The 12,131-nt window shown below is 36.1% G+C and overlaps 2 protein-coding genes across 4 annotated transcripts; both read right to left on the minus strand.

Moving 5' to 3' along the window:
- Nucleotides 1–384: 384 nt before the first annotated feature.
- Nucleotides 385–4,858, minus strand: LOC108988972 (rhodanese-like domain-containing protein 4A, chloroplastic). Of its 3 annotated transcripts, none has more exons than XM_018962406.2 (4): nucleotides 4,118–4,842; nucleotides 2,997–3,099; nucleotides 2,301–2,542; nucleotides 385–798 (listed from the first exon to the last, which is right to left on the minus strand). In XM_018962406.2, exons 1-3 carry the CDS (start codon nucleotides 4,792–4,794, stop codon nucleotides 2,321–2,323), a joined length of 1,002 nt encoding a protein of 333 aa, XP_018817951.2. In that variant the 5' UTR covers nucleotides 4,795–4,842; the 3' UTR covers nucleotides 385–798; nucleotides 2,301–2,320. The 3 variants fall into 3 exon arrangements, with proteins under 3 accessions (XP_018817951.2, XP_018817952.2, XP_018817950.2); XM_018962407.2 differs by lacking the exon at nucleotides 385–798 and adding an exon at nucleotides 825–1,056; XM_018962405.2 differs by lacking the exon at nucleotides 385–798 and having other exon boundaries at nucleotides 2,069–2,542; nucleotides 4,118–4,858.
- A 980-nt stretch (nucleotides 4,859–5,838) lies between these two features.
- On the minus strand, nucleotides 5,839–10,690 carry LOC108988968 (FRIGIDA-like protein 3). Its single transcript, XM_018962397.2, has 4 exons — nucleotides 10,588–10,690; nucleotides 8,161–9,197; nucleotides 7,363–7,535; nucleotides 5,839–6,495 (listed from the first exon to the last, which is right to left on the minus strand). Exons 2-4 carry the CDS (start codon nucleotides 9,185–9,187, stop codon nucleotides 6,079–6,081), a joined length of 1,617 nt encoding a protein of 538 aa, XP_018817942.2. The 5' UTR covers nucleotides 9,188–9,197; nucleotides 10,588–10,690; the 3' UTR covers nucleotides 5,839–6,078.
- Between the last annotated feature and the right edge of the window lie 1,441 nt (nucleotides 10,691–12,131).

The following is a 12,131-nucleotide window of genomic DNA, read 5'->3' on the forward strand; positions in this document are numbered from 1 at the left end:
ATTAACATGAAAATTTGTTTCGTAACATAAATATATTTTGAAGATGAAAACTTCTACTCATCAGTCATATACCACGCATATGCTTTTATTCCTATCTTTTTTTTCTTTTACCAGGTATGTAGTGTAAGACTGTTAAATAGAAGAACTCTTTAAAATTTTTATGATTGTTCTAATCAAATAATAAGTCGTGTATTTATACATTCAAGAAAAAAAAAATCAAGTAATTACACAGCACAACTAAAGTAAATAGTTCAAGAAAAAACATCACATTTTCTCATCATGAGATGCAAAAGAAAAATAGTTTGGAAGAGAATGACAAATCAAATCTCTCTTTGTTTTTTTTTTTTTTTTTTTTTTCTTCCTCTTTTTACAAGAAAATCTAGTTCATCAAATGGACCCCCAAGAGAAAATATATTTGGACCAACAATTTAGCCGAATAGGCCTCCTCCAGTAATCCCATTAAAGCATAGATACATTGAAACGACAGGTTCTTTAAAAATTCAGAGAGTTCCTTTGCAAACGCATAAAAATTTATGGAAGAAAAAGGAAAGTGAAGAAAGACTCTTTTCTTTGCAGTTAATTGGTGAAAAGTTGTTCTAATTTTTCAAAGAAAATTAAACCATATGGTTACATCTTTGGAGTTTTAAGAATGTTTCCGCTTGCACTTCGCCCAGCATGGGTTGCCTCAAAAAATAAAACGACCTTCGACCCAACAGGGGGTTGCCACTTGAGACATACAGCATCGCTTTTGAGGCTCTAAAGGAGACCGAAAATGGTGATTTTAGTCAGGCTCTGGTACTGCATTTACAGAAAAAATAGAAGAATAAGCAGATAAAATAATCAAATTTTCTGGTTGCATGCTTGTAGTGTTAGGAACGTAATCCAGCAGGATGTTCGCAATCTGCATATTATAGAAAGATAGAGAACTGCCATGGCTACATGTCATCCTTTCTCCATGCAGAGTAATATTAACTATAAACACTTCGAGCATCATCAAGTCATCCAATGAAAACTTTTATATTTCATTCTAAATCCGGTGTTGCACGATGCCATCTCCTGGCATGAAAGCCCAAAGGATAAAGAAGAATTACCAAGCTACAATACACAAGTTCTGCTGTAAGGTCTATAAAACAGGACATGCTGACAAGAGAAACTTTCCATATCGAAATGGAGAGCATAACATCCATGGATGGTTAGATCTCATCCATAGAAAACTCAATCAGGAAAACCCTTTATAAGAACTCCCATCTATACCCTAATAGATTCATCATCCATGAGACAACTATCCGTGTGGTTATTATCTCTCAAAAACTCAACCCGAACTCCTATCCTGTTGGCTGTTGCTATGCTGGGACCTTTTGTTCTACTACCAAACCAAGATGTGATGGTACTAATCAACAAGCCATGAGCCTCAAACATTCTTCTCAAGTTGGAGTGTTTTAGGAAGACGGCTATTCACTAGAATACTACTAAAATGCAGTGATGCATTGTGTTCTCACTTTTACTCTACCCTTTCCAGTCTTCTATAAGTAACTAGTGCCAAAAATTTTGATAACACTCAAGGATAACCTATCCCTATAACCTCATAAATATATCATGTCCATTGGAAAATACCAAAGCCGGTGAACTAGATAGGTATGAACCGATCCTCTATTTAGGTCACTGGATATTAATCTTTCAGTTCAAAGTTTCAATAGAGGTTTTCATTCTTGAAGTTGAAGTGGCAACCCAGACACCTTGACTGTGATGTCACTGGCAGCTTAAAACTTACAGGTGGAAAAGCTAGCTACAAGTTCTGATGAGTAAGATGCAGGTGCTAATACGATTTTTGTCTTGCTTGGATGATAGAGAATAACCACACAGATTAATTATTTATAAAAATTATTAGAACCACCATCCTATTCCAATCATCCACTGGCCAGGCACTGTCTGCTTGGGAGCACTAATTTTGGTTGCAACAATAATGGATTTACTTTCTTCAATGTATTTATAACGTTTTAGACAGAAGAAATTGGAAATGTCCAAAGCACCATCCAGTTGCACCAAAATATTGCCAGAAGAAAACAAATTTTAAATAGCTGCCGAATGCAAGTTTCAATTAAGACATCTATCTGGCATATACAGGCTACCTCACTACACAATTAAAGTCAAAACCATGGTTTCATATTATGCCATTTACAATTCAAGTGAAAAATCTTAAGATGCAGATATAAATAGGTTTATGTTTCACCTTTAATGGTTATTTTTAGCATGTTACATCCAAAGACGCAACAGAGAGAGAGAAAGGGAGATCTACGCACATTAATGTAGGGAGAGGTAATCAAGAACCACTTTTGATGTCTGGTATTGATTCTGTTGACTTGTTTAGATGATCATCAATTTTCCATTTTTCTCCAAGAGAGAGATTATCGGAAGAGGTAGCATCATTCCTATCTTCAGTTTGCTGAATAACTCCTCCATTCATCCGAAGTTGTTGAGAATTTTTAACTTTCTTCTTGCGATAGATATGCACAGACGGTGGCAAAAGAGAATCCTGTATTGCCTACAAATATGAAATCAAAAACAGTTAATAAGCTCAACAGATGTCAGAAGTAAACTTCTTAAAGAACAAAGACAAATTGAATGAATTGAGCAAAAGTTCAACAATGTTATGAAAGAAAGTGCCAATGAAGCATCTTTCCTAAGATTTAATGAAAATTGACCAATTTAAGGTGAAGAGATGGAATATGGTAGACATTTATTAGGACATCCAAAATTCTGTCTGTGTTGTACCACACATGCATGATCTGTTGGATACACAAGATCAACCAGGAAGTGATTTTGTATATTCTTATCCAACCAACCAACTAATTAGAAATAAGAAATATGGGTCTCTAAAACCAGATTAATGTGCACCATTTTTGCAACAAAGGTAGATCAGAATGGAATTATGAATAGAAACTGAGATCTGAGTAGGTGAAAAATTAGTAAAGTGAAAAGGAATGAAAGAAGCATACCAACCCCCCCTTTTCACCTCTGACCCCGCCCCTGATTGCATATGCCTCTTTGAAACCATTCTTGAATAATAATTCGGCCACTTTCATGGCATTACCATCAAAACTACCTTGCATGAAGAGAAACTAGTGATGCAATTAAAGACATGCTTCATACAAAAGAAGGGATGCTAAAACGAGATAATCATACTTCTCCACTATGTACATATGCTTTACAAGGCATTTATTATGGAGAAACAAAAGTGAAAAACAACATGCTTAACAGCTAACTAGTCGGTCTACCAACTATGACATTCTTTTCATAAGTCATGAAAACAGCATAAATTACAAGGAAAAATCAACATGCCACACTCTCATCCCACTTCTATCTCACTATGATGAGGTGGAATTGTCCATCAACTTTAGAGTTTTTCTTTTAAAAAATTAAAGGATGATCCGAGGGTGATAAAAGTGCCACATTTTACATAGTGGGATGAAAGTATGATGAGGATGTGATTCATTACTCGCCGCTTCCTATAACAACCCAACACACTTCAGAAGCATCCCTGCCTTAAGAAACCTACACGTGGGAAAGATCTTCACAGTGGATGGTTTTGTATGTGTAAGGATAGTCGGAAAAAAAAAAAAAAAAATCGCTTCATCTTTAGTGGAAAGAGAGCCTCGGTCACTGGTTCTCTGGTAGCTGGATCCTCCGGAACCACAAGGATCCTTAATTAGAATGGGATTCCAACTCGGCATCTTTTGAGATTTTAAGAAGAGTTGCTCTTTGGAGAGCACAGTACGATGAAGCTGTGTTCGCGTCTATCGTTGGTTTCATTCTCTCTTAAGAGGGGCACCTTGATAATATCCCAAAATTATTTTAGCCTTTCAAATGGTCCCATATAGTTTTGAAATTTCAGGGGAGACTGATCGAATTTAGAGAAAGCCAGGTTTCAAATCCAAAAGTGAAACCTGAACAACAATTCCTAAATTTCTACAACCCCCTCCTCCAAAATTGAACAGCTAAGTTATAATAAAAATAAATTCATAATGTCCAAAGCCCGTTTTCCTCTTTTCCATTGACATGGACATGGACATTACTTTCTTCCAATATTAGGAAACAATTAAAAGATCTTTACACTTACTTGTCGAGAACACAGACCACAGTACTTGCGGGGTCCCCAAAGCTTTCCAAGACCTTCTTCACAAACTCATCTTCATCTCCCTCATGATACTGAACCTGCAGCACGTCCTTATTAAGAATCTTCAAATTTGGAGACTTCAAGTACTTCAAACTCTTCTTTTTCCTAATATCCAAGAGCTGCGCATTGGGGTCGTCCCGGAGTTTTCTAAACGCATCAATGGCAGAGATGAATTTGTATTTTCTCAAGTACTCCTCAGTTAGAGGTATGACAACCAACCAAATGAATGTACACCCAGCAACAAAAAATGGGTTTCTGTTGAAAAAATCATCGATGGCAAGTAAGACCGACTCCAGGTTGATTTTGTCCGAGACTTGGTCCGGGGAGGTGACAACAGCTTCAGAAGCAAAGCAAGGAAGAGAAGTGAGAAGGTTGAATAGAGTGAAAGAGAGTCGACTCTTCGTTAGATTTTGAAACAAGGGAGAGGCTTGGATAAGGATAGGACAGTTTTGGAAAGGTAATTTAAAGGTGGAGGTGAGTTTGGTTTGATGAGAACTGAAAATGAGGGTGGGAGTAGAGTTTGGACGAGTAGATATGGGTTTAGAGATGACCGGATTCTGGGTTTTGAGGTCGAGTGGACAAGAGGAGAGGACCATGGTAAGAGACTCCATGATAACCATTTGGATGGAGAGAGGGAGAGAGAGAGAGAGAGAGAAGGGAAGCGTGGCAGTCAGGGTACTTGTTCTGTTTAAGTTTGTGTTGGGTCTCCCGTGGATTTACTTTTTTTTTTTTTTTTTTTCTTTTTACGGGCTACAGAAATACAAAATATCCAACAAATATCTCTAATTTGAAAATTCGTATTTTATCATTATAATTTTTTAAAATTTTTATATAAAATATAATAAATAATTTAATTTTTTTAAATTATAAAATAATAATATTAAAAAATAATATTTTATTTAATTTTTAACTCATCTCAACTTCTTGTCCAAATCACACGTCTAGACAGACTTGCAGTCAGAATGTCACCTATGAAAGGTGTTAACTCTGGATAATCTGTGTGGTTTGTTTCTTGGTTCATAATCCAGTGACCCAATCCCATCCATGACCCAATGTTTTCTTTCTCATTTCTTTTCCTTAATTGGTTTATTTTCTTTAGGTTTAATTTGTGGGTATGAGTTCTGGGAGTGTCATTTCTTTGTGAAGAGAAGGGGGAAATAAATTTATATACATATATATATATATATAATAACATGAGAGGCCTTTTTAGTTTCGAAGTAATAAATTATTTCTTAAAATAATTAGTGGTCAAAATCGAATTCAATATTTCTTAAAATATTTTCACTGAGTAATATGACCAATTCATTTTTTTTTTTTTTTGAGATATAGTTGATATACAATTCTGTTAACTATTATTTCACCACATTAACATATTTATCAATTTAAAACTAAAATGATTATTATCTCAGTATTTACTATATTTAACACATGAAATTTAAATCCAAAAATGACAAAATACCGATGCCATAAAAGATTTCTTAATTCTTTCGTAGGCAGGCCGATCGTGCCAGGGAGAGAGTCGACGCTTGCCATTGAATAGGCCATTCCATGCATGTGAAGCATGAAACACTCACCACGTCATTTCAAGCATAATTTTCCTATTCACATAGCATAGCAATGCTAAAAATAAAAACTAAAAAGAAAACAAACAAACGGGACAACAATACTTATTTACAAAATTAAAATATTGTGCATATATATATATATTAGAATTTAGAGAACCGAAGCATCATCTTGTACATCAACTAAGAATTACACATTTTTTTTCTTTTTTTTTTTGTCATTTTTTTTAAATACTAAAATTCATTCATACAGTACAACATACAAAGAGCCAGCAGGGTTAAACCTAACAGTTAAACCAACGGATCAGAGTCACCTTTTTCGCCATGTTTGTTGTTTGCTACCTAGTGAAGATAAGGGGCTTGGTACTGGTAGCCATTTCCAAAGTAGTTGCCATGACTAGGAGACAGATTGTAACTAGCAGAAGCCATAAGAGGGGGGCAGTGGTTGTCAGCAGGTACTGGGTAAGCATATGGCCTATCATACACATACTGGGGATACCTATCAGTGACTCTCGGATAGAAAGTCTTGTCAGTAGCAGTGTTAGTGATGCGAGGTCCGTATCCGATACCGTTAGCACGAGGTCTTTTTGGTTGAGGCTTTGCAGCTTCAGTTGCCCTTTTCTTATCTGCCTTGGCCTTTTCTAGCAGGAGGACACGCTTTTGGAGTGGATCCACAGGAAACTGCTGCTCAAGTTTATGCTCTTCAATGCACTTGATCACGGCCTTAAGTGAAGTCAGCTCTCGATCATTAACCTCGTTCTGAAACAAGATCGAATTTGTAAGGCGTCATCAAATGAAACCATATATGAAAACCTAGAGCTCAGCAAACCAGAACGAACTTCAGCAACATCCCACATTTAATGAGATGCATCCAGACCATGGCATGCTGCTGGGACTTCAAAAGCAAACCCCTTTTACCAAATCTGGCCATCAAAGAATGAATATGTAGACCCCAAAGAAATTACACCGCATATAGACATGCCAACATTCGCATATTTGGGGTAAGAACACACAAACACACACTAGAGAAAACATTGATCTCATTTCTAACCAAACAGCCAAGAATGCTATATGGATGTGCATGAAACCAAGACTGCTATTGGTTAAAAGTGGTTAAACAGTTGCAACAAACAGGTAGTGATGATGATTGGAAAGATGTTGGAAGCTTGTCTTTGAATAGCAAAGCAACTGACTGGTCAAACCGCACAAGTGACATGAGCTTACTTAAACCTTATACCGTTCAAACAAGGACAGCAAAATTATCGAGATCTCTGTACCAAATAGTCTAATTAAAAGACTGAAGTCCAAGTGGCCAGAGGTCAGAGATCAAATCCTTAGTCAAACTAATCAGTTGAGTCTGGTTCTGATAGCACTTCAGCGCACTTACATTGGTGTGAATCTGTCTCTTGTTGTTACCACAACCAATTTCACCCAAGTTATAAGATCATGAAAGTGCTGTAGACAACACATCTCTTATTGGCTTGCAACCAACAAGCTTGTAAAAACCAGAACAGTTTAGGATGCACCAGGGATCCATATCAATTTGTTAGCTCACCATTTGAAATTATGAAAAGAAAATGATTGAAATGATATTGCTTAAATATAATTCAGAGTAGGGGAACACACCTGAGCAGTGGAAGATGAGTTTCCAGTTTTAACAGGTGTAGAAGCTTTTCTTGCCTCCTTCAGGTACGATTTCAGCAAAGGCACAGGGGAGAACTGCTCAGTAAGTTCAAATGCAAAGGCCAAGTTAACAGCATCAATTTGCCTTCCACTATTTACCAAGACTTCAACAACACCTGTGGAACCCAAGAAAAACACAATATAAATATGAAAACTTACTGAGAAAAAAAAAATGATGGACAAAAGTGGAAAATTTGATCTTATCAATCCCTTTCTCCGTGTTGGTCCATCCAAGATCCTCATTATAATTGTCCGGCAGAAACCAGAAAGCTCTACTTCATGTTGCTATACCTTTTTACATGATGCAAAAAAAAAACCTCTCTAAAACATCTCAGACGGTGGTGTTTCTAAAACATCTCTCTGGTCAGAACATTTTGACCATACAAGTCAATGTACCATTAATGAAATATAATCATAAGAGTTAAGTCTCCCACCTTAAATGACTAGTTACTTCAGGTGTTTGGCACTGTGGGGAGCTTAGATATAAGGTCAGTAAACTTCATCTAACGCATTCGTATCTACCATGCATTGGTTTTCATCCATAAAGAAAATATGCACAAATGAAAGGCATGCCAGGCATTTCTCTGACAATCCAAGGTCAAGAAACATGCACAACAAAACAAACCATTTTTTGTTTTTTTTGTTTTGTTTATCATGAAAGGCATGCCAGGTATTACATCGTTGTGCTGGATATCATAAAACAGGTTTTCATCCATGGTTGTAGGTGCAAATAAGACAAACCTGGCATTTTCTCTGATAACCCAAGGGAGCGACAGAGGTCAGCTGTTTGGCGACGCCGTGAAACCATTGGTATCAACCTAGACAATTGTTCCTCATTAAAATCAGAGGCAATACCAAAAGTTTCCAGAAGTTGCAGAAACGCATGAGCCTCCAATGAGTTCCCATTGCTTGCATCCAAATCAAGAGCATCCAATTTTGGTTTCCATTCTTCAGCCATTGCCTTTGCCTGCTTCTTCAGATCTTCTGAAATGACATCAGGAACAGAGACTAGATCTTGGCTTGTTAGCAAAATACTTAGACACTCCATCAACATGATACAGGTCCGACGAAGACCCAATAAGTTAGAATCCTTCTTTCCATCCAGATTGGGCACTTCCATCTGATAAAACCCTTCCAAAGAGTCCAATACCAAACGGGCAGGATTAGCTGCAGCCTTTAGTGCTAGTGGAATCTCCTCCCTTATGGCAGCTAGGTTCTTACGGTTGTCCGATATAAAGGTGTGGAGCCCTTTTGAGTCCATTGCTTCACAAAGTATTACTAGCTGGGGATAAGACTTCACCTCTACATCTTCACTTTCAGAAGAAACTTTGATGTCTTCTAAGTTACTTTCAGCAGCCATGTCATCTTTTGGTTTCTCTTCTGTGCTTGGTGCCCCACATTGGGTCCCATCAGGTACAATAGCAGGATTCTCTCGAGCATTAGCAATGGCAAATATAGCAGCGTCTCTCTTCTCTTGAAGCCTCTCCAGTGAAGCTTGTTCCTTGGCCACAACTGCAGCTGCCCGCTTCTCCAACAATTTTTGGGCCGCAATTGTTTTGTTCTCATATTCCTTTTCTTGGTCTTCCAACTCATGAAAACGCCTCTTCAAGGATTTCTCAAGCCCATGGAAATGTTCTTCAAGTTCTTTCCATTTCAAGTTGAGGGTTATAGCCCGGTGACTTTCAAGTTCAGCAAATGCTTTCTGGAGCTGTTGTATCTTTGAGGTCGTAGAGTCAATTAACGTAACAACTGAAAAGGTATCTTCCATGGCAGAGAATCTGGAAGTAAGAAAAAACAAGAGACAGAAAGAGGGAGGGGAGTGTCAAACAACATTCCAAGAAAATTAGATGCAGGAACCATAAAAACAAAGAAGATATCCTATCTTGTAGTCTGGTCTATAAACAAAGGTTACTACTGTCCAGATAAAAATGAACTAAGAGCCACATAAAGGAACATAGAAGACCATTAACATAACTTGACAGATAATAACATTTCAACTATTAAGATAATTACTATTTTTCGTTAGTAACAAAACTGCCACAGCCTTAGGAAGAAGAAAAACTCAGGAACCTTCCAGGTCAGGAATGGAGGCCACGGTCAATGCAATATTCATCTCAGATAAGTGCAATTACACAAAAATCATTAAAAACACAGCAGCGGAAGTATTAGAATGTAAGACGAAATTATGCATAAAGGACATAGTTGCCTAATCAAGTAACCTCAAAACAATTATTTCTTGTCTAGATAGCAGAGGCAGAAGCATCTAAAAATTCCCACAAAGCAGTTATATTCACAACAGCGTCAATGGTCAAGGCATATTGGAGGTGGTCAAGCAATACAAAAGCTAAGGCAAAGGAGCAAAACGTAGAGCTGATTGGATTGAAGATTTTCTCCTGTCATCTACATCCTTTCAGTAAAATTATTTGGGGTGTTCTCTCCTTGTCTATTTAGATAGTCACCCGAAAGTAATGGTGACGTTAATTTTATGGCTCTGAATACAATATTTGTGGTCTTGAACGTGGAGTCATTGTCTCGGTTGGAGTGTGTGCGCATGAGAGAGTTTCTCCGGGTGTTTTAAGAAATGATTAATTCTCCACGAGTTTGTGAGAACAAGACTAATAATAGTCTCCTAAACCAAGAAAGGGAAAGTCTCTTCTTCACTTCATTCTTTACTTCCAGCGCAATCAACCAACCTATGCGTTGGTTGTGCAAGACACCTAAGCATCAAGGGGAGGGGGGTAACCAATCAAGTACCAGCTCAATTAGTCGATGGCCCACAGTCCATTCTAGCAACAACTAGATACAACTTAACCAACCAGACATTGAGCAGAAAACAAAGCACAGAAACAAAATAAATTTCATATACATGCATAGAAGAACCAAAACCCAAACCTCTCCGATCCGACCCAAACAGGGTGTACGAGAGTGTAATTCAGTCCAAATTCCCTTAGCAATCCAACGCGTAAGCTTAGTGAGAAATGCAGCAGAAAAAATTAACCATAAAAAAACAACCGATATTTGAGAACGACAAGCCCTACAAGTTCATGTGCAAGAAACCCTAAGTAGCAAAACGAAGCAAGATCTGATAATCTAAGTAAATCCAAACACCGATTAGAAGAAACAGAGTACGAGAATGCAGAAGAAATAACACTAGGAAGGAATACTTGCCTCAGATCATGGAGGTTGAGCAGCTAGAGGAGCTCGTGTGCGTCAGAGAGAGAGAGAGAGAGAGAGAGGAGCAGCAGCCAAAATAAAAGGGTATGAGAATTATCTGATTGGGCCATTTATAATTCTATCCAGCTGCAACGGCGTCGTTTTCTTCGCTTGTCCTGTGACAAGCAAATCCTTTGAACAGGATCACCGACTCACTAACCGTAAATTAACTCCAAATTATTAATCATTCAAAAATTCTATTCATTATTTTCATAAATCACATTTTTTTATTTTTTTATCTTATCAAATATGTAATATATAAATGATAAGTAAAAGAATTTAATAAATTTAAAAAAATATATTTAAAAAAATTTAAAAAAAATTATGACATATAAAAATAATGAATAACAAAATTCTTTTATTTTTCTACAATTAATTAAAGAAAAATATTGTTTTTTACTTCATTTTGTCGTATCCAATCACACTCCTATTCAACGATGTGACATAATTTTAGTAATCTCCATTTTGAGTAATTAACATATAAAATAACTTATATCAACAAGCGTGATTGAGAATGAAAAAATCTTGGATAAATAGTAATATTGCTTATAATTTAAGGTCGCATAACTATAGCATTATGTATATTATAGGGGGAAAAATGCCCTTAAGTTAAGTATTATAAGAGATATAGACATATCAAATGGGTCAAACATAAATTATCATTATCCTATAAATTTTTCGAGTAACATTAAATGTATAATAAATCTTGCAACCCTCAATTCTTGTATGTCTCTTTTTCATTTAACTTAAAATCCTTAAATTCAAATTTGAGATACTGTTTAGATAGTGAGTTGAGATGATATGAAAGTTAAAAATTGAATAAAATATTATTATAATATTATTATTATTTTAAAATTTAAATTATGATAATTAGATAAGATAAGATATTCAAACGGGGCCATCAAAACTCAAAGACAACCTTAAAACTTTGCTAGTCATATATAGTTGTACCAAACTGTCATGTTGAATGAATAAGAAAGTAACCACTACTTGGGTGGTGACATGAATTACATACAGAGGTTTGTATTTCCCTCTCATTAATTACTGCTACCCTTAGGACATAACATTTTAATTTTGGTAGATTGATTGCGTGATGCACGTGTTTAATGGTGGTGATGATGATGATGATGTTGTTGTACAATTATCTTCGTCCCTTGATTTACTATACCTTGTTGACCTCATGTATAGTAAATATTCTGATGATATAAGAGTTACAGTTATAAATAGATTTTATAAAAGTAAATATGCAAATTGACGTATCTTAATGTGTTATGTTAGATCTATTTTGTAATGAAAATAATTTACAATCTAATTTAACACATCAAGAAATGTTGTGTCTAACGTATTTCTGTTCTCATGACCATGGTGTTATTTTTATGGAATCTCTTTTTAACTAAAAAATTCCTCTTCTCATGACCATAGTATTGGTTTGAATCAAGTGTGACTCTTATGATATTTTTTAGAGTGTATAATTTCTTTTTTATAATTATTTATATAAT

This window comes from Juglans regia, chromosome 5 (assembly GCF_001411555.2).
Source record: "Juglans regia cultivar Chandler chromosome 5, Walnut 2.0, whole genome shotgun sequence".
NCBI lineage: Eukaryota > Viridiplantae > Streptophyta > Magnoliopsida > Fagales > Juglandaceae > Juglans > Juglans regia.